A 23,239-nucleotide genomic window follows, 5' to 3' on the forward strand; every position below is an offset into this window, starting at 1 on the left:
GCAAGGGAAGGTCAGGACTTGTTTCAAACAGTAACCTCAAAGTGTCCTGCAGTCCTCATTGTGGGAAGACCCTGTGATCCCAAACAAATGCCCAGTTCAGAAAGATAATGTCCGTTGTTATCAGCATGATAAGCAATTATTTTCCTGAAGGTGATGTGTCTGCAGCAAGACAGGAAAGCATCAATGACTCAGCTGGGGAGGGCAGGAAGGTTAGAATATTTTCCTATGTGAGCTAATGAATTAAAAGCCTTGCTGAAAATGCTGGACATTTTCTGGAGTGACAAGCCAGTAGGCCTATGAATTTCTAACAGTAAAAGAGACCTCTGTGCTGCTTACAGAAACTGCTGGAGAAGACAGTGCTGCCACTTAGACATGCTTCAGAGAGGCTCAGGAAAGTCTGTCCTAAACACAAAGACGTCTCTCTAAGGTTGGGTTAAGTGGGCACAGAGCAGGAGAGCGCAGTGCAGAAAGGGGCTGTCGGGTGGCAATGAAGGTTCATGCCCTTCTTCTCCTCTTGTTACTGTCCTTTTTTAAGCTGCTCAATGAGCAGCAAATTCTGCTCCCACTGCACTCACTGGAAGGCATTTGAGTAGGGCTCCCTTTGATACCGCCGGTGGCACAGGGAGCTCTTCCTCTCACTGAGTCCCTGTCCTGCACTAACCTCCTTCTACTTGTGCCAGAGTAAAGGTTAAGATTGCTTGGGTCGAAAGTGAGAAATGTCCTCCACTGAAATCTTTGGTAAAAGGTGAAAAATTTGTAAAAGATTAAGAGAAAGCAGAGTACAGCTGTTACAGAGAATGGTTAAGGTAGGAAAACAGAGTTTTTGCTGAAAAATTCACAAATGCCAGTCACCTTGCACTGCCTTAAGTCCACCCCTTTGCCCATATCAGCGTTGCCCTGTTCTTTCACTCTGGCTCATTGACTGCGCAGCAGAGCCCTGCTCCAGCACAGTGTCAGCAGAGGAGCTGTTGCCTCTTTAAACCACTGACATTTTTTCTCTGAAAGCCACCAGTTCCATGTTTCTCATTTTCTGGACACACTGGAGTTCAAATTATAGAAGTACTGAGTGCCTACAGCTCTGGCTGAGGTTAGGGGAGCTGGGCTTTGAACAGACATAATGTGGGTACCCTGAAAAATCCCACCTGGACCTCGCTAGTGGAGCATTCTGCAACTCATGTCTGCACCACGTTTCGCTGTAGGTAAAACCCAGGCTCTCTGCTCACGGGAGTGTTGGAAGAGAAATTCCTTCCTGTGTGGGAAGCTCACAGTTGCTGCACTGATACACTGATACACATGACAGAAAAGTCCAGGAGAAGATGAATAATTTTGTCTAAGAGCCGGGATTTGATGGCATGCAGCAAATAATGCCTGGGGCCACACACTGAACAAAAAAAGGACAGAACAACATATTGACTGGCCCTTCATTAATTGCCGTCTGTCCATTGTGCCCTGAATGAAGCAGCAGTCTTGTTGAAGAAAAAGTAGGCTGTGATGAAGTAATTAAAGACCACATCAGAAGGCATATCCGCCAGGAGGTTGAATTAAAATTGCTCTGACAGCCTTTATTCTGGCAATTCCTCCTTTTGCTGCTTGACTTTGCAGCCTTAATGATGATGTATGAGTTCACAGCTGCATATCCAACAGGCTGGATAGGCCCACGGGACTGTCCCATCATCCTCAGAGGCGATGGGCACCATCATCTGCATCACGTTGGGTGGAGCTGGGGAATGTCTTCCTGTGTATGGGCACAGTCTGATCGGAGGCAATTCTGCCAGGACAACTCAGCCTTTCAAGTTTTGAGCCCCATCTTGACACTGAAGAGCTGTGTCCAGAGGTTGTGTGGTCTTACGGGCTCAGACTGATACCATCCCAGGGATTTGCTGCTTTCTGGCACATGCTGTGTGTGGGTCCTTCTGTCCCACTGGATCTGGGATGTTCTTCCCAGTCCACCTCTTCCTGTGTTTCAGAAAAACTCCTCTACACTTTTAAGCTCTGCCTTCAGGATTTTTGAGGTTTCACCTATATCTGGTAGTGCTTTCTTTGACCTGGCCGTGACTGACTTGACAGCTGGGAGTGAAGCGAGCTGGGAGTGAAGCCACCTGTCTGCTTTATATAGATGGCTGCTTCTTGTCATTCTCTAGGGGCTCTGTTTGCTGCCATCCCCAGCTCACTTCTCCCAAACTTAAATGACTGTCTTGTCATCTTTTCCCCCACCATTCTCAGTGGCTAAGAGGAGAGCAGAGTCTAATAAACAGAAAAAATGTTCTAGACCAAATTTGATCTCAGTGCAACAGAGATCTGAAATACTCCACAGCTTCCAGGGCACAGTAGCATTGCAATGCTGTGAAAGTGAGAGAAAGGAAAATTGGGCACCTTTTCTTTTTTTCTCATGACTTCTCTCACATGGAAGGAGGTGTTGCTGGCCATCTTTGAGCCATTCACTCCTTGGGCTCTGGTGACATAGACATGTATTAATATAGGAGAATATAGCCCAGTTAGCAAACTGGTTTGAATGAAATGTCTGTGTGGGCCAAACAAACTACACATTCTCCAACATGTGGGCTAGGAGGCAGCTCAGATTTCAGCTGCACATTTCAGCCACACTGAGAGGCTACCACTGCTACTAAGAGCAAATTCAGTGTCTCAATTTTTTTTTTTTTTTGTTATTGCAAAATAAAACTGACTTGGGTCTTCAAGGAGAAGTTCCCCAGAGCAATCCTGAAGACATTAGTGGGTCTGGCCATTCCCCTTGCCCACAGAGGATGCACGCAAGCTCTTCACCTCCCCAGACTACTTGTAACATCAGCAGCTCACCCTACTATGCCCCTGAGGGGGTGAAGGGACTCCCAGAAAGTCCCAAGGCACCAAAACGGTGCCAGTATCATAAACACTACTGTCAATGCCCCTTGAATTGTGCAGACACAGCAAAGTAAATGGTTTGTTCCTCTTCCTCCGGTGCTGCTCCAGAGAAAGGTCAGCAAAACCACTTACAATTTGTAGAGAAAGAAGGAAATTAAATGAGCCGCAAAACTTGCCATCGCCATCCCGGCTCCCTTGGACGGAGGACTGCAACCTATCTCAGGGATTTCACCAGGACCTGGTCCATGGGTGCCCTATAGCTGCATCGCTTTTGTAGGGACAAGTGGGACCAGACTGTATTTAAAAGTTGTCTTTATGTTACTGGCAGAAGAACTGTCCAGGGCTGCACTGGTGCACGATCCCACCGGCTAGCACAGAAACGCGACCTCGCAGCAGGAGCCTGCAGACCATCTTACCTGGCTCCCTGCATGTTCAAACAGTGCAAAGCTCATACGAGTGTCTAAAAAAACACCTTGCTTTATCCTCCCACATTGGCCGGTGCTCCTTTAAAAAGAAAATTAAAAAAAAAACCAAACTGCTGAGGAGTCAAACAACTTCAATCTGATTTCCAGGGCTGTAAACTGTATTAGTAATGGGAGCACTACTCTGGTTTAACGGCAAATTATATGTTTTGCCTCAAAAATTAATTTTTGTTTTTTCCCCCTTCTCTGTTGGTAATTGTAATCTGTCAGCTCACTCCCACACCCGTCTGCACGTTTTATGCAACTCTTGATACTTGTAGCTGTCGTTAAAGAAAACCTTTCAGGTTTAAACGATGACACATCTGCGTGAGTTCAATGAAAAGGATCCATTTGCAGTTTGGGGAGATTTGCAGTGCTTGGCCAGCTCCCAGCAGAGGGCTCACCAAAATACCACATTACAACAATTACCTTGTCAAGCACTTGGGAACCAGAGTGCCGGCTGGAAGGATTTTACCCTGGATTTAAGCACGCACACACTAAAGCACATGCAAACAGCCAGATACACCTCTGGCTTGGTCCTGCTTTCAGACAGCCCCTGAACAGAGGGTGTGTAAAAATACTTCAGGACTAGCCCAGGGAGCTAGTGTGCCTGACAGGTGGCCCAGCAGGAGAAAATAATCTGCGTTACTCTATGAAGTAGATTGGGTCCATGTTAACAATCCCTGTCAAAATGAAGGTCCTGTCAGCTGATTTAATTTAATTTACCCTACCTTAATTTACTTTTGGAAATGAGCTAAATAAATAAATTGAATTATGGCTACTTTAACTCTGAAGGAGCATATCCACATAGGATCTTACTGTGGTTTCACTAATCAGCTTTACATTTACACCCTAAATGTATTTGGATTAGCTCTCACAGGCATTCTCATATAGATAGGCTTGGAGATACCCACCTGCTTTCCTTTTCCTTCCTTGGGCTTGTTGCTCTGAGGAAGCCAGGGCTCGGTAAGCAGATTTACAGCATCTGTGTTATTTCATGCCTCACCCCTGTCTGGACTTTCCCTGTATTTCTAAAAAGCAGGACAGAGCACTCTGCTCTGAAAGCAGAGACAACTGCTATGTGTGGGGTAGGCTGACATGGGTAATGTCTGATGTACATAACATGTTAATCCTAATATCATATTGCTAACTTGAACAAGCTCAAGAGACTGTTGTTTTTCTGCTACATCTCATCAGGTAAGTGCAACCCATTATTCTCCTGCTGCTCCTTAGGAAATAGAAGGACAGGAGACAAGACAAAACTTACTCCCATCCTCTCTGCAGCTTCCTGCTCCAGGGTCAGTAAAGATATACAACGATGGCTGGGTCTGAGCCACGTGCATTGCTTGTAATTGTGGCTACTTCTCCTTCTCTTGTGTGATAACGTAGTTCCAGTTACAAGCCAATTATTCCTGCCTCTGTGCACTGTCTCCTCGGTGAAGCAGGTGTGCCTTGCTGCAGTGAGCTGGGGAAGGAGGGCAGGAACCAAGGGATGGATGACAAGTAGCAGGATCCCTTCTGTGGCAGAGGGAGAGATATCTGCAAGCTCTCCTGGGGAGCAGGCTCTAATATGCTTTCTCTATAAGCAGCACGGACCAGCCGCTGCATTCAGAAAGGCAGGCCCACAGGGTATGGACCCGATGAGATTTCCAGATAGTGCTGGGATTCTCTATGCACCACGTTTCTGGGCCATACAAACCCCATAATCTGCTCTAATAGGTGGGTGGTCATCTGGCAAGCATGAATTTGTGCTCACTTTCTGGAAATAGGCACTGGTGACTGCTTGGAAAAAAGAAAAAAAAAAAAAATCAAGCCTGTGGTAATGGCTGAGGATTTCTGACCTTTGCTCTAACATTTCAAATTTGTTTTTATTGTTTCTAATTGGCCTTGCTTTGGAGCACACACATCATCTAACTGCCAGGACACTGGCTGTCACTATCTGCTGGGCCATTTGATTTGTGTTTTTTATGTTTGAAACTTGTCAGACATTCCCAGAAAATACTGCGCTCCCCTTGCAGTGTCAAATATGGGCCTGGTTTAACTGTGCATCCCTGAGAGTGAAGCATTTGAAGTAATCAGGCATTGATTGTTTAGCTGCGATGCACGCAATGGAAACACGTCTCTTCTGTATGTAGGGGAAAGTGTAAAAATTAGATCAGCAGCTACATGACAGCAGCCAGATTTCTTAGTTTCAGGGATCAGAGGTTAGCCATTTTCCAGCCTTGATGATTCATTTTTGATCCCACTCATGTGGCTTGGATAACTTCATTTTCTCCTCCCTTTGCAATTTAAACATAAATTCTCTTCTATTTTGGCCCTCTTTAATACACCAGCTGCAGCGTCACTAATTAGAATCTATTGCTCCCCACCTCAACTTGCTTCACCGGATGGAAACAAAAGTCAAGAAATGGGTGTGTGAAAGAGCTCAAAATGCCACAGTGGCACAACCGTGCCTATGGCAGTGGCTTTGTAAAGCTCAGCTCATCTAAAACATTATCCTGGTTTGTAAGTCTGCTGATTCACTTTAAGACCTTTAAGGTTTAAGGTTTCCTAACAATTAGAAATCCAGATACAGTTGTTTTAGGTGTGAACATGTACACTAAATTTGGAGTAGACGTATATAGGGCTTGTCTTCCTGCAGATGGGCTGAGAGCGCTACAGGAAGCAATAGGAATATCCCCATTTTGCAGAATGTAAAAAAGAGCATCGCCGGAAACAGCAAGATGTTAGACCTCAACGTGAATTATGCATCTGCTGTATTTAGATAGAAGCAATTTTGCTGTTGAAATCAGAGGTTGGCATTTTTTTCCCCATGGGGTTCTGTAACTCAAAATTGTGTTGAGATCAAGCATGTAGTGGGTTGGGGTTTTTTTAGCTGTAAAGGTGAATGTATTCAGATTATTCAAGTGGTGATTTTTTGGATGTACAATTAGTTGACTGAGAGATGTGGTATAAATTTGGTATTGTAATTGCTACGCCTCTGAGATTTCAATTTGCAAAGCAGTTTGCATGGCTGCAAGATTAACTGTTGTATGTGCGATGAGCAGAGTTGTGATTTGATCATGACTGTCTGTCAATTGGCTGTATGTCCAAAAAAATCACTTTGTCGCAAGTACTTGATGTGAACAGAGTGGTTGATACTCATGATGCTTCAGTTCAGTGGATGCCTGGATGGCTGCTAAAAAAGGCCAGTGTCTAAAAAATCCCACCTGTAAGTGCTGTTGGTTAGACAGGATTTCCTTTTTCTGTGTTACCCAAATCATGAAAACGGAAGGAGCTTTAAGATCCATTTTTATCCTCTTTGCATGTTTCATGTTATCTCGTTTCCTTCACTTGCAGAGAGGATAATGGGAACAACATTCAGCAGCACTGCTCTAGTGGACTGGACGAGTGGGTGCAGAGAGATCAGTGTCTGTACGGAAGAGCCAGCCTCAGTGCGGGCAGGAGCCGAGCCCTGCCTGCTCGGCTGTGCCCCTCGGAGCAGGCAGGCAGGCTGGCTGTCAGCAGTGACACAGGCAGTGCTGCTGCAGCCCCAGGGCAGGGGATGGATTGACTGGCTGGCTTTCATATGTTTTGCATGATTCTCCATTTGGTCCACAGCTGCTGCTGTGTTTGGGTCTCCAGCGTTGTCTAGGAACGTGTCAATGTAATAGTACACAAAACCGCTTGTTCTCACTTCAGCGTGCCTTTCAGGTCTTCCTCCCAGGGTCCTAATTTATTTATTTTTGTCTCAGTGTTTATCTCTTCAAAATACCACCGTGCCTTAGGTTGGCAATTGAACTGTAGAGATGCAGTAGATGCTGAACTGGTGGCAGCTGTGACAGCAGTGAGGAGGGGAGGGCTGGTGGAGGTAAAGCCCTCTAAGCCCTGTGCCCCATCAGCCCGTACATTATTTCAATTTTTTAAAAATGTATTTTAAATGTATTTTAAAACCTCCTTCTGCTCCAAACAATGGTGACAACTAAGGTTTTGCATGACTGTTAGACAATTGGAGTTAACGGGCACGGAAAAATAGCAGTATCCCATCAGGCTCTTTGAAGGCACTCGTCTGGATGCTGGACACTGGCATGATGTGTCGGGTGATGGGTGTTCCCCGCCACGCAGTGGGAGTCTGTCACTTAAAGAGTTTGGCCCCAGCTGTGAACACCCTTGGCAGTGGGGGCAATCCACTGGTGAGCAGACCCATGAATACAGCTGTCCTGTGAATGGTATATACCCCAGAAGGAAATATTCACAGTGATACGAGGGCTGCTAATGAGCAGAAATGAAGTGAAACATTTCGTGCGTGTGGGGGCTGCAGCGAGGAGAAAACAGTGATAAGTGCATTAGCCCAAAGGGAAGCAGTGGGGCCCTCCTCTTGGAGAGCTCAGAGGTAGCGCAAAGCCCTTGAAGTCTTCTGGAAGGACTAACCCTGCTCTGGCCAGAGGAGGATGGGACCAGCTGGTCTTTAACCACCTCTAATTTGTCTCGAAATGCCAAAGCCTTCCTTGCAGATGCACTTCACTGTGAGACTTTACACATGGCTTCTCCTCGGAGCACACCCCACACACGGCTTACCTGCTGCTGAAACACCGCAGCGTTTTACAATACCTGTCCTCTCTCTCTCTTCCTTTGGCAGGAAAGAAAAACTGCCGCTTTTTAAATGCACTACCCAGCGGGGCCAAGGGAACAGCCATGCTGGCGGCAAGCCAGAGAAGAGGAGCCAGGCGCATCTGAAGGACCAGTCTCTCTCCATGCGATGAGAGGAGAGGAGGCTGGTCTGTGGGGTGAGGTGGAGGAGCACGTCTGGATCTGGTACCGATGATGTTTCTCTTTTTTTCCCAGACAAGTATTTCTAAGATAACAAATAGTCCAAGGAGAAAAGAGGGAGAGGGAAATTAGCTAGAAATTTTATTATTGATTCTTTTTTTTATTTATAGATGGTAAATCAATTTCAGGGCTTTTTTTTCCTTTTTTTTTTGTCTTATCTCTGGGAAAAAAAGAGTGACTCAATAGATTTACAGAAATCATTTGCGGTAGCTGAAAAGCTATTTGTTAAAATGAGAAAGCCTCCCCTTCCTCCACCAGCCTCTCTCTCTCTCTCTCTCTCTCTTTAAAGGGGTAATCCATACGATGAGCTAACGAGGGAGTCCTGGCTCCCCTGCTGCACCATGTGATGTATCCCCTTTTAGTGTCAGGCTCAGAAGCTCTTATGCCAATTGCATGTGCTAGCCCTGTTAGCTTGCATTAAGAGAGCCTGATAAATAGCTTCTGGGAGTCAGGCAGGTGCTCCTCAGTGTGCCGTTTATCATCCGCTGCATGGTTAGGTTTTTTGCTCTTCTATCAGATCATTTGAGGAAAGGGGTCACATGAGAAATGTTACTGTCAGGCTGCAGGCATGAAACTCACTGCCAGACCTGACCAGGGAGGTACCATGGTCCTCCAGCAAAAACTGGTTGGGGTCTAGAAAGACTGGACTTCCCAACAGAGGTACAACTGAGGCAATGTGAGCTAGGGGTAGTGCTGAAAGGGATGAACAAACAGTGCTGTGCCACTACTGTAAGAAGTCCCAGGTAAAACTTCACCATCTTCCCATTACATGGACAGCATGTGAAATCTCTGCTCGAAGCCACTGTCACTAGGCAGTCTTGTCTCCTGTCTTGTGTGACTAATTGAAACATCTGCCAGCGATGTGGATTTGAAGCACGAGGCTGGTGGCTCTCAAACTGGAGAGTAAAAGAGGGTGACCCTGAGGGGAGTCCAAGTGTCTCCCAGGGGATGGGAAGGGAGAGTGCACTTAGAAGTGCCTCTTGCCAACCGATCAGAAGACTCAGAAAGCAGCTTCTTTTTACTGTCTTCTGCTAGGAGTTAGGCTGCAATAGTGGCTTGGGGGAGAGAAGGTGCCAAGACCCAGCGGATAGAGAGGGGAAGGATGAACCAGACTGGGACTGAACAAAGACGTGTGAAACAAGACTGAATGAGCTCCTCTTGGTGTGGGGTGGCCTTGAAGAAGTAGTAGCCCTAGACACGCTGTTCTCTAGTAAAAGAGCTGGGTTGGTTGCTCCTCTCCTTTTTCCCAGGGCTTGAGTGCCATGATCTAGGAACAGAGTCAGACTCAGCTAGGTCCTCGCTCTGGCCTGTGTGTGAGAAGAACACATCCTGGGGATAAATGAAAAGGTATGAGAAAAACTGAGAATTATAGCCTAAAGTAGACCTTCCAGGTAACTTAAATTTACTGTCCCTCATGAAAGTACGCTGTGATTCTTCAGCAATGGAGACCTGGCTGCAAGGCCTGAGCGTGGCCGACACTGAACAAAGGTGTGATCCTAGGAAAAACTGAAAGCAGCTTGGGTTGCATTTATGCAGCGAGGAAGCTAGTAGGCCCTCATATGTGCTCATCTGACTTTGAATACAGTTCCCACATCTATGACTCGATGGATAGAAGGGAGCTCTGTGTAAGGTCCTTGAGCTCCTTTCCATACAAGTAAACACAAAGCAAGCACGGTCAAGGCTGAGGTCTGCGTTCTGTGTCTCAGGACCTCACAGGCACTTCTTGGAGCCCCATCACAACAGACCTCCTGGGAGCAACTAGCACATGGTTTCCATCCAGGTAGCATTACTGCAGCCAGAAAGAGTGAGCAGGTACAAGTCAGGACAAAAATTTGGCTTTGCATGCCTCTGAAAAAGGACAAGCTACTCAGGATCTGACAAAACTTGAGCTGATTGTGTCTGTGCATTAGCCACCCGTTAGCTGGGCTTTCATTAGTTAGTTAGTTTGTCTCTGATAAGGGGAACTTGGTTGAAAACAAGAAAGAAATATCCCACTGGAAGGAAAATGATTTAAAACACCAAGCAAACCTGATAATGTCAGTATTTCAAGGTGAGGGGGTTAAACTGTGCACATTTTTAGGGGGAATAAAATGCCTTCATATGATGAATTCCAAGGCATCCAAAAGGCACAGTGCTGGCTCTCTGTCTCCAAAAGCAGAGTAATGAATAGCAGTGACAGTGCGATAATTAAAATGACCTCTTGAAGATATGGATTAGAAGGTATGCAGAGGGGGGATAAGTTCTCCTTTGAATTAATCTAGTGTTAATTTGTGACTATCATTGGGTTTATCAGGTTTTAGTGGAAGACTTTCAAAGTTGGTTTACTGGGGTGATAATGTTCCTTCTGCATATTCATTGGAAAAACACTTGCAGAATTACTCATTATTTCTTTTTGAATGGTTCTACATATACATATCTATCTATATATAATGAGAGAATTTCAGGTATTTGCTTAGCTGCTTAAGAGTATACTCTAGAAATATGAATAAAGTGATAAAAGCAGCTGTGGAATGAGTGTTTTGTTTCATTTTCATTCCTTTCTCCTCACAGGCCCGCAGAGTCACTTCAAAACCAAGATGTGGACAAGCGAGTTCTGGGAAGCCCTTGTGCTGCCCTGCGCTCAGTTGTCTGAGGCTCCTGCTATCTGACTTGTAAAAGTCGGTCTTTTAAGTTTGGATTTAATAACTGGATCTTCCTGGAAATCACTGTCTCCACTTCTTACTTGTCTCCTGCCACCCATACCTGCCCCACAGCCTGCAATTTCCAGGTCTTAGCATAGACCTAATGTAGAATGCTCATCTCTGCCAGAAATGCTTCCTTTCTGCTGAGATATCCCAAGCTTTTAGTTGGATAGAAAGGACAGATTGGAGACAGTTACCCATATGGGAAATGATGACATCCCATTTGTCAATTCCCATGCTGGTAACCTTCTTCCCATTCTTTCCACCTGCCTAGCAATACCATAACATCCAAACATAAGGTTATCTGCCAAGAGCATCTGCCTAGCTCCTCAGTCGGGCAGCACGCCCGTCCTGGGGCCCGCCCTCCCCATCCTTGTTCCAGCACATCATGTTCAAACTCTTTGCTCTTGCCTCCCATTTCACACCTGTCTCAGTTTGTCTCTGGCACCTTCTGGTCCACCCACAGCCACAGCTGCCCCAACCCATTTTTTTCACCCTGAGATCCCAATCACGTCTCCTCTGAAACCTATAGGCAGAGTTGACTCTATCATGCTTTCTCCAGAGACCTACCTCTGTTTTCAGGGTTCATCAATAAACCATGTTTCTTGAAAGCTCTCCCTGACTGGCTAGGGATGGGAGCCGGAGCCTTTCACTGCAGGCTCTTTGCTAGCTTGCATGATGAGGGCTTACACTTTGGTGTGGCAGAGTGTGTGTGATGTGCACACGCCATTTCACAAATGCTTGGGGAGAGTATCATGGGAGCTGAAAATGAGAGACCTTTTGCTCCCAGTCTCTAGTTCACTTTCCTCCCACATGAGCACTGAGGTCCTTTTCCTCCATCTGAGCAGACAGATCCTGCTTCAGAGCCTACTTCTGGCCTGCCATGAGCCTCTTCTTCCTGGAGAAGATGATCTGTGACTCAGACGTAAGTAATGCACGTTGTACACTCAACAAGTAATTCTTTACTAGTCACTTGTGTCAGGTTCAAGGTAAGGTAACACCAGGGATTTTGAAAGGTTCAGAAGCCAATATGGGTCCAAAACTGGGCATCTAATTTGTCAAAGTGGTATTTACTCTTAAGGGCAAAGGCATATGTTTATCTGAGCACAAGTGGAGGGCTCTTCTTGTGGGGAGACTGGAGCCTCGTTGCATTGCCCTGCCTGTTTCCACTCTCTGCTTGGGGAGCTGGAGGGCTCTTCCTTGGAGCAGTAGCAATGTGTGTACCTCCCTTTTTACAGGACTGGATGACGAATATTAAAATGCTGAAATTAACTTGTTTTCTGTGCATTCTGCTCTCCTGACAAGAAAATCCCGCTACAAACCCCTGTGCAGGCAGTCTAACTGCGCTGAATTGGACCCTTGCTGTGAGGGGATTATATATTCTGATTGGGGATGCGTTTGCAATTATTTTCTCTGCCACACCAAAGACCTTTACTGCAGAGCTGCAAACCAGTTATAGGAACATGAAATGCTTTGACTTCTTCACTAGGGAACCATTAATCCAATCACAGGTTATGTCCATTACAGACTACGGCAATATTGTATACAGGAATTCCCAGGAGAAGGTTCTACAAAAATTGGAATCTCTCTATAACCATGTTATGAGATTTACTGGTGTGGATAAAATGGGCAGAGTTAAAATTACCAGGCTGGCTATCTCTAAAAGACAGGTGAAGTCTGCTGGCTATCATTGCTTCATAATATTACAAATGGAAAAGCCCTGAAGTAATTGAATAACACATCTGCTGAAAAAAACCTTGTGAACTGCTATAACCTAAAGATAGACTGCAAGGAAACAATGTATGTACAGCGCCCGGTTAAAAGGAAAAAGATGCTTTCCTTACCTGCTGCAGGAAGATATCGCAAATGCAGATACAGATTCTCTCTTTGCCTCCTAGATTATATGCGTGTGTGTGCTTTATATACATATGTGTGTGTGTGTGTTTGTGTCTGTCTATCTCTTTTCATATAAAATAAGTTAAACTAGTTTCCTCAGCAGTCGGAGGCATGGTGCTGGATGGTAACGATTCATAAGCAGAGCTCACTGCGTTTCCTTTTGTACTGCAGGTTGCTAAAAACATTTGACATGGCTTGCAAAGGAGCTGATTTCTGTCCCCTTAAAGTCTCTCTGTCCTTGAGCAGAAAAAGATTTCAAAGCACTTTGCAAGAGTTGATTAAGGTTTTCCCTGTGCTTTAGTATCAGTATTCAGTGGTCCATAGCCACAGTTTAATAGCAGAGAGCAACTTCACTGGGTCGCTGCAAGCCCAGGGCTACAAGGAAGACGTGTACCGATATACCTGCTGCAGCCACGGCCAGGAGCAGTCTGTCCGTGTAAGTGCGTGCGCCCAGCGTGCACCGTTCAGAGGGGTAGGATGGCCCACAGCCTGCCAACTGCCCCAGTATCGCCCTGTAAATGCAACCAGGTCATCTCCAGGCAGGGAAGAGACAGGCTTCCTCGAGCCACACGCTCCAGACCCAGCAGAGCTGACCTACCACCATCTTATCCGTTCTCTGGAGGTAAGTGCACTATGGGCTGGACATTTGTGATGCATGAGAGGGGATTTCAGATCAGATCAGACAAAATACACCCTTCTATGGTTCTGCCTGGGCATGGAGGAGCACCTCTCATTACTCATGTTCTTCCCCATCTGGTAGCTCTGAGCAGGGATCCAAGGGCACCTGACATGAACTGCACTGCAGCAGCATGGCTGTCAGGGGTTGTCAGAGCTGGTCAGTACAGGGAGGTGTGATTTATTTCACGTTTCATGCACCTCTTCATGGCAGACTAGCACACATGGAAGGAAGATATGTTTTTGAGAGAGTGAGTCTGGAGGGATTTGAATCCTCCTGTGGAAGGAACACGGGGAGGCTGAGAGCATGCGTACTGATGGGCACGGTATGCAAAAGAACTTTGAAATCAGAGTTCTTTTTTTTTTTTCCATGAAGTTGTTCATTAAAGAAGTTCTTTATCATTGAAAATGTTTAAAAAAATCCAAAGTTATGAAATATAAAAATGTTGCTTTTCCAGTAAGGCTTGAAATTTACTGTCTGGAAGCAGAGGGAACAGAAACCATTCAACTCTAACTTAAGCTGCAGTATCAATAGCCGAGGTAGACAAAGGAAGATTTTCTTACCAGCTAGTATTTGGAAGAAAAAAGTGCTAGAGCCAGTTATGGCATTGGGGACGAAGTCTTTCTCACAGTCATAAGGGAGCCAATATCCTACTGTGATCCCCCATTACATACACAAAATTATACTGAGTATAGAGAGTCCCCTGTTCATCTTGCACATTTAGGGCTGTTACCCCTGGTAGTTTCAGCCAAAGCAGCCTGAACAAATGCTGAGGATTTGTACACATTTCCCTTCGGTGCTAAGTGAAGGTGGGGGATTTTTTGTTTTTGCTCCATGTGTGTATCACTAAGATTAACGAGGATTGTTCTGTAGCATTTATGACCCATTTTAAGGCTGGATGAAGAAATTTCTAGAGGTGTAGTTTTTTTAGGTCCTAAGTGTTAACCATGTTGTGTGATGCAGTTGCGAAATGCCCCTTTACAGAGCCATGCTGCTGTAAATGATGAGGCCACTTGCTGGCGTTTGCAGTGCTGAATGCAGAGCGCAGTCCTGCAGGGAGACAGTGTGCTCGTGGCGGGGAAGTTGTTTTCTGGCAAATCCATGTTGTACTTAGCACTTTCATTTCTTTCTCCCCTAAGGCAGATTCCTTTTCCATTTTCGTCACAGCCCTGTCATGCTCCCAAAGAGTTTGAGCAGCTGATCCTGAGTCACCAAGGGGGAAATACATAGCATGTCCAGGGAGGCTTAACTAAGAAGTAGGAGGAAGAGGGGAGAAAAAAAGATGGAGAAGTGCGATTTAACTTTAGCTCAGGAAACTGGTTAGAGCATAGAGGTGCTCTTTAGCATCGGTGTGGCTCTTGCAGAGCTTGTGGTTCAGCACTGAGGGTTGGGTGAAACCTTTGGTCCTTTTAGGTGAAAAAGAGTTTTGCTATTCTTCTAAATAAAGCCAGAACCTCACCCTGGAAATCCTGAATGCAACTCTCGGCTCTTTTATGGATCGGATGTTGCAAGGTTTAGGATAAGGTGAGGAATATTTATTTCTGTGATTCATCTCTAACCATCCAAAACCCCATGATATTTCTACCTCATACTAATGTTGCTTTATATACCCTTTTTCCATGTGAGGAAACACCCATTTCTCACATGGTGGCCCAAGACTCAGGCAGCTGAAGTGAGTTGAAGCAGGACAGAAGTGGGTCCCAGAGCCAACGGGGGAAGTGATTGAGACTCCACGGCTGAGCCACAGCAGCCAGCTGAGTGATGGCAGTGGGTGCTTGGCTAAATCATCACAGATGCTTCCAAGGCAGTGTTGGCAGAGAGTAAACAGTAATTAATAATGGCTGTTAAATGCAGATATTTCATACCTCTCAACCTTGAAAAAACAAGGAGAAGGATTTTTGCAAAATACTTCCTTTTCTGTCACTCTCACACTACATGTTCAGTACACCCTCTTCCTGAACCGAGCTGTCATTCAGCCATCCTGAGACTTCCCAAACCACTCATCTGAGGATTTCTGACTGAAACGGCTGTAAACCTCACAGTCCTCAGGTTATTAGTTAGTTCCATGCCCATGATACTATCAGGGGATCTGTGAGATGACAGAGGTTGTGTGGAAAGCCAGGCAGAGAAGAACCCCAGAAACCCCCAGGCCACTTGCTATAATCAGTGCAGGTGCCACCTTCTGGGGTTAATCTTGTTTGCCCAGGACAACCTCCAGATATCTTTGATGACAAATCAAGATTTCCTAAGCTTCCTTGCTCAACTTCATCACAATTTCATACTTACTACATCCATGTAGCCCATAACGAAAAAGCTAAAAAGAATGTACTTCATTTAGGTGTTGCAGATGACAGGTACAGAGATGGTTAGCTGGAGTAGTTCTGCCATGAATGCCAACTGTCCTGCCTCCTGATACGGTGAAGGTGCAAGACATAATAGGGACAGTATGATGGTGCAAAAAAAATGGTCATAGGCAAGTTCTACCCTTCAACCTGAGGCATGTGGTATTTGAATGAAAGTGTTCCCTGGTGCCAATGCCATTTTTAAACAATTTAAACTATAAATTTCAAATCTGTAACTGGATTTAGAGCAGCCTGTGTATGGGTTGAAAAAAAAAATCTCTAATTTTCATTGATTTAGAAAAATGGTGGCAGTCTGCACAGTGTGGGGCCAGAGGTGGAAACCCAAGCCCTGTTTTCATCTAGGGTGCCATGTAGCGTGGAACATGCCAGGTTAAAAGGAGGGCACGTTCTGGGAAGGGGAACCTGTCTTTGGAAATCATCAAGGGCCATCAGAGCAACTAGTGCTGTCCAGGGTAAATTTGCCTGAATTTTGTTCCAACTGCCTCACTATTTCAGTATCCAAATGCCTGCAGCTTGTATAAAAACATGTTTGTACTCCATGCTGTAGGTTCAAAACATTGGACTTGACCGAAGGCACAACTGAGAGGGACAAAGAGATGCATATTGCTGCTTCTTTGACATGAGTTTATCAGCACGTTTGTGGTCAGTCTCCTGTCTGCATGTTTCCATGACACGGAGGGGGTGCCTGGCGGTAGCAACAAGCCTCAGACATTTTTTTAATCCCTTACTCTTAAATACATGTAGGCCAAAATCCTTTGTTATTGTGAGTCCTCCGGGTGAACAGCTATAGGTGAGTTAATACAACCAATAATAATGATCACAAGCATATGTGTCAGCAGTGGTACAGACTAGCCTTGTGTTTCTGTACTTGAGAAGGAGAAGCACATCCAACGTATTCAGCCCTTGGCTGCCCCACAGCATTTTCTTGTGCTGTTGGGAAGATGGGAGTGCTGTGTGTTTCTGGAGAGGGGATTAATCAGTGGAGCTAAGCACCACTAACCCCTTGTTACTGCCTGCCACAAACTTAACCAAACCTAACAGAAAGAAGGAAGCAGTCCCTGGTGTAACCATGGATGGCAGTCTGGCGTAACCCACATGACCACGCACCGGGTGACAGGGACAGGGCTGCTCACCACGAATCGGGTACGTCCCGATCCCGTCTGGGCCAGTTCTGGCATCAGAAAAGCAGTTCAGTCCCAAAGCAAGCCACGAGGCTAATCAGTCATCGGCACAACTGCAGCGATGCCAGTGCAGAATAACAGGAAAGACTCTATCCGCATGTACTTTTAAATCATCAAGCTAATAAGTACCCTGGATGATAAGATGTAATCTTTTAAATGCAGTATGGATTTCTTCCCTGAATTATGCATGATAGCATCTTTAGGCATGAGCTTTATTTTTTTTACTGAAAGAGCTGTCTTTTGGTGGTGGTGGCGGTAATCACTGTGTTTTACAATTCGGCAGCCTGGCCCGGGGAAGGCTCCCTATTGCTAGACAATCTCTGCTAACTTCCTAGGAGTGCTGGGCCCTAGGATGGTGCCAGAGCATCTCCAGGAGATGTGAGGCTGTTAACCCACTGGTTCAAGAAGCCGATACTGGTCTCCAAGCAAAAGTAGCCAAATCTCACACTGAAAGAGATTTCGAAGGTGAACGGGCAAATTCAGATCAAATCTGGTCACATGCAGTCCCCATCTGGGGCTCGCTGGTTGCTCAGGGGTGTATGGGGACCACACGTTACACAAGAGGCAATGGGCACAAATTAAAACAAGTAGGTGAAATTCCATCTGAACGCAAGAAAACAGTTTTTAACTGTGAGGATGGTCAAACACTGGAACAGGGTGCCCAGGGAGGCTGTGGAGCCTCCATCCCTGCAGATATTCAAAACCCAGCTGGACATAGCCCTGGGCAACCTGCTCTAGCTGACCCAGCCTGAGCAGAGGGGATGGACGAGATGATCTCAAGATCCTTTCCAACATCATCCATTCTGTGATTCTGTTTCCTGTTTCTTATACCCGTTTCTGCGATTCTACTGGTCATTTTGCAGCAAGCAGTGTAATAATATCAATATTTAGCTCTTTTGCAGCATTTTTCACTCCTTGATCTGCAATGCCTTTAATGAGGTTTGTAGTTCATCATCCCTTTTTAACAGCTAGGGGAACTGGGGCAGTCAGAAAACAAGTGATTTGCTTAAAGTCATTCAGGAAGATAGGGGCAGAGGGACCAAATTTCCTGAGTGTCACCTCCCATTCCCAGACCAGCACTACAACTGCAACGCCTCTGCACGTGGTATTTCGAGAGAGATGCCTGGTGTATCTAGCACCCAGTGACAGCAGAGGCTGAAGGCGCTGGATGCAGCACTCTATCCACGGATGCAGCCCTTGGACTGTAAACCACAGCAAAGGAGAAATGCTTCTGTGCTTTGCCAGGGAGACAATGGCGCAGGCAGCTCTGCTCCGGTGAGCTCAGCTGAACCACAAACAAGCAAGCTGGTGCTTCAATGAAGGCGCATTCACAACTGCTAAAAACAGTCTTTACCCACCAGTGCTTCAAACTACAGGTCCGGTTTCTGTATATCACATGATATTTATTTTTTTCCCAGTGCTTCTGCTGCAGGTCTCAGATTTGGCCAAGCTGCAACATGTAACAGAAACATTCTTTATTAATAGTATTATTATTATCAATCCTTAGAGATTGATGTTTCTAATATAATAAAAATTCCTCGTCTAAAGCTCACATTGCTGTGATTTTCCATCTCAATGTATTTTGATCTATTGACAAGTAAACCTTTATTAAAAAAATAATGTTCTAATTTTTCTCATGAATATTGAAAATCAGAGAGTAGAGCAGATGTGCATGCATGTCTACAGACACACAAGCACAGAGCCCCCACTTTAAGTACTTGCTTAAATCCCAGATCCTGACAAATAGGAATGATCTGCTTGTTACTCTTTTGGTGAGCTGAATAAATACGTGGACTGTGTTTGTATGGAATAGAGGAAGCAGGCAATGGCCGTTTATGGACGATTAATCACAGCCACGTATTCTTTATTTCCTATTTATGGGCGATACAGTGGGCTGAATTTTAATCAGCTCTCACTATGGTGGGTTTTCATGTTTCTGCTTTCAGCAGTTAACATTTTAGAGATACCAGAAAAGGAAACAAGTGGAATGGCTATGGATTGGGATCGCTCTCTGGTTTTAGTGATGACTTTGCTTACCGCCTTCAGAGAAGAAACAAAATAATGTCTCTTGAGTGTCGGCTTCTGGGAAGGTAACTTGGAAATGGGTGCAGTTAATGATAACATCACATAACAGTCAGTAGAACAGTGAGCCGAGTTCAACTAAAACCAGCTCTGAACCCAGATTTCCACTGACTCTACCTAATACAGTTGTTAAAACTAATGCAAAGCAGGGAACAAAATGCTACCACTGGCATGCAGGGAACATTCCTATTTGGAGGCGCTTCACAGCCGTTCAAGTGGGATAGTCGTAAGCAAGTGGAAAAGGGAGGCTCCAGTCTCGTGCCACACTGAGTCAGTGATTCCTCCGACAGCAGGAACATCTACAAATGAACATGGAGGTTTAATGCTTTCTGAACTTGTAACTCGATAGATGAAGCCGGCTTTTCTTAATGGCCAGAACTGGGAGCTACCCCTGCCTGGAGGGGGAATGGTGCCCAACCTGGCCTCTGACACGAGGCAAAGGGTTGGTGCAGTTGTAGCTCAAAAGATTGGCAGAGCAAGGGCTGCAAGATTTCAGGTAGAGCTCAGCAAGGCTCATTTAAGTATTATTGCAGGAATGACTCCTTCGTTCTTCCTTGTTTTTTAACTTAAATATGCAGTACGGCAGAATGCTCTTCAGCAGAGACGCAATCTTCATCCCTTTGTTCAAGGAGTGGAGAGAAGAATAATTAACAGAGCCCTTACCTCTTCTCCTTGGATGATGCTCGGTTTGACCTTTACAGTACCAAAGTGGTATTAAGGTAAGAACCATGTACTGTATCCTGACCTCAGTTACACCATGGTACAGCTGAATTTGGAGTCAGACCACTAAAGTAATTAGAATTGACTGGGACCAAGACTGGTGCATGCGGTATTTGATATTTCTGGCATTTATATTCGAGGCAGTCAGTGGGATCTATTACATCACCCCACACCTGACCTATGCATGCCACACACAATGTGTTTATTACGCATGGTACTAATCGCACAGCAGGCGATTAAAATGGAGAGCATTTTAAAAGTCAAATTGGCCTTTTACATCACATAATTTGGGATGGGGGCCAGACTGCTCTGGATGATTTAGATACCTAACTCAATCAATGAGTATGAGACATCGAAATGCCTTTGGAAAAAAACCTGCAGTGCCTAATCTTTAAATTTCATCTTTAATTTTGGAGTGAAATTGGTGCTTAGAAAATATAGCTCAGGGAGAGCAGGGAAAGAAGAGTCCAGTGAGCAAAACTGAAATCTCGCTGAGCCAGGGACTGTCACCAGCCAAAGAGGAGATGGGAAATTAACACGCAGCTCAGGCTGGCTCGCTCGCAGGAATACATTGACAAAATCGATGCAGGGAGATGACGCCATTCAGCCCCTAAAAACCTACAGTCCTTTTAAATGAGGGCCCTGGGTGACAGATACTTTTCCAGGCATTAAGACTCTGGCAGCCCAACCAAAGTACAAGATCAAGAAAGTAAATTTGAAGGAGTTACTTTATTACAGATAACACTGCCTTTTCCAGATAGCCACGCTTCGGTTAAACCCACCGAACCAAACACCACGTTGCAATTCAGTCGGGAAAAGCAGCTTGCCCTAAGATATGATACAGGACAAGCAAAATTAATAATTTTGAGACGTATCATCATACGAAGAATGTGAGGAATTTTTTTTCTTCTTTTTATTTGGACTCTTGAGATTCTCCTCCTGGGCTACTATTTAAAGCCCAACTTTGTTCGTGCTGCTTGGATCCAGTTTCCAGTTTTTTAGCATAAAAACAGACCTCTGAAAAGAAAGCAGCATTATATTCTGCCATACACAGTGGGCCAAGTGGAGAAGAGCCACTTCACCGGTGGGTGTTACCCAATGATGGGAAGAATTTCAGTGATTTTCATGAAATTAGGATTTAGCCCACAAAGGGGCTTGGGGACATGGAGACTTTAGAGATTTGGAGGCAAAATGATAGAGCTTTGCTTCGAAGTCAGCCTGAGACTGCAGAAAACCACTCTGAAATCACCTGTTGGCTTCAGGTTATCCTTTGTGTTGGGAAGGGGATGCCTCGGCTGTCTTTTCTGGGGCTAGTGAAAGACCTCAGTCTTCAGAGCTGCCAATACTCCAGCACTGGAGGTGTGTGTCAGTTGTGGCAAATAAGACAGGATTTACGGAGGAAGAAGTGCTGTGCAAGTACAGTAATGGAGGTAATAAAGAGTTTCCTCCCGGACACATGGACGCTTTTGGGGTTTCTCAGGGTCTTACTCGCTAGCCCAGTTTGAGAAGAGAAGAACATTGCTCGTTTGGGCACATATGTCTGAGTGTTCGTGCAAGAGCACACATGTGTGCACGGGCAGTCTGGCGTTAACAAAAGATTTCTGTCAATTCCCAAGCACGGCCAGTTTGTCCTCTGCTACACCTAGAAAGTGTGAACAGCATGGAAATGAAGATCTACTCCTCATGAGTAATAATTTAGCTCTTTTATGTAACATACTGTAATGAAGATTATTAAAGCTGCCTTCACAATTTCTGAGTCCAATTCTTTTTTATTTTATTAGGAATTAAACTTTCAGATCCCACATGCGGCTTTGAAAATCCCAGTTTGTAGGTCAGGAACACCACAGAGACTTGCAACAACTTACTCCTTGCCATAGGTTTTGCCCACAAACAGATAGAGATCGATGGAGTGGGACTCAAATGATGGATGCAGGCCAATGACCAACACTTTGTACATTCCAAGCCCTGGGACCACAACACAATGTATGTGCGAACCGCAGCAGAGGATCCAGCTGGCAGAACATGCACAGGCCAGTCTTACTGCACGAAAGCTTCATCCAGTTGCTCTTGTTACCCTGTAGCTTCCAGGGAATACCAGATTAGAGCAGTGATTTGATCTTCAAGGGTTGGACCATGCAAGATGCAAAGCAAGCCAGCACAATTCCTCTTCAACACTCAAGCAAATGAATATTAAATTCAGCTGTGTATTTGATTGCCCAGCGTGGGGAGCAGAGGGCTCCACAATGGGGGATGTTGGAGACAGCCATTACAGCATCAGCCTGGGTTGTGAGGATCCTTATACTAATTTCCTTCTCTGACCTCTAAAGTAAATCTTTTTTTTTTCAGTTTCTATCTAGATCAATGTTCAAAGACACCAAAACTAGTAAAGAATAGACTAAAATTTGAGCTAGAGTCCAAGCCAACAGGTCAAAGAAGACATAGTTCAAGATGGCAGCATCATTCAATCACCTGTGCCCACGTGTCAGCTGAAAACGAGTTGGAGAAGGATTGTGCCTTCAGTCTGCTGGGTTTTGTCCTCCATCAGGCCCTTGCAAGTCACGCCAGCAAGTGTGGTCCCCAAACTCCAACAGTTTAGAAAGGAAAGCTATTCCCAGGGCGTCTTTTTGGAAGCAGCAAAGTTGCAGCTTTAGATTGATGTTCATTTCTATTTTGTGATCATAGCTAATTAAAAGAAATTAACAGAAACATAGCCAGATCCAAAAGTTTATTAGAAAAGAAGCATTGTAGTTTAATTATGCCACTATGTTGTGTATGACACAAAGCCCACTGAAATCTGAATACTTGATGATCTCTGGAATTTGACTAAGAGCTCTTCGGCCTTAGGGAGAAACTTGACAATTACTAATCTACATATGCTGACAATCTCTACATATCAGGGGCCCCATGAGGGTCTTTAATTGCTCTGTAAACTTCAAACTGGAGTGTTCTTCAGTAGGAAAAAACAAGATGCTGCATTCAAGCTAAAGAAGAGTGGTAGTTGACATGTTTATTAAATACCCCCAGGCCCCAAAGGATTGCGGGGTGGAAGGTTCTCTGGGTAGAAGTTATAAATGCAGCATCAGATTTATTCAAGACAGAACAATTATGCATGAATGCTCAGGTGCAACTACGGCACGACAGAGCCAGGAAAACTTTCTGTAAAAGCGTTTCCGCATTTCCAAACTGTGTTTCTATTCTCTCGCTTGCACAGCCCTTTTTGCCACATTTGCTTGAGTTTTACGACTGCACACACAAAATGTCTGCATGATTTGAATGGAAGTGGGCAGTGGGTTTTATAAGGTGCAGACCTGAGCTTTTTCAAAAGCAAAACCTGTGATGTTTGCCTTACTGTTGCATAATTGTAGGCAGTGAGTTTTGTCCATGTATCTGGCAGGGGAGGGACTTCTATCCTCCGAGATACCTTCAATACAAGACTTGAATTTATGCCAGAAATTTTAGTAGGTCTGGCTCAAAATGTAGCTGCCGGAAAACTGATTGTTTCATAGGAGAA

General features: G+C 45.1%; 1 protein-coding gene across 2 annotated transcripts in view; it reads left to right on the forward strand.

Annotated features, from left to right (window-relative positions):
* The window catches only part of LOC143161327 (BEN domain-containing protein 5), a 987,131-nt gene extending 976,508 nt beyond the window's left edge, over positions 1–10,623 (forward strand). For both annotated transcript variants that reach the window (XM_076340237.1, XM_076340238.1), the window contains exon 13: positions 7,939–10,623. In XM_076340237.1, the coding sequence (XP_076196352.1) occupies positions 7,939–8,062 (124 nt within the window). In that variant the 3' untranslated portion in view covers positions 8,063–10,623. The remainder of the gene's footprint in view (positions 1–7,938) is intronic.
* Positions 10,624–23,239: the final 12,616 nt, after the last annotated feature.

This window comes from Aptenodytes patagonicus, chromosome 5 (assembly GCF_965638725.1).
Source record: "Aptenodytes patagonicus chromosome 5, bAptPat1.pri.cur, whole genome shotgun sequence".
Classification (NCBI taxonomy): Eukaryota; Metazoa; Chordata; class Aves; order Sphenisciformes; family Spheniscidae; genus Aptenodytes; species Aptenodytes patagonicus.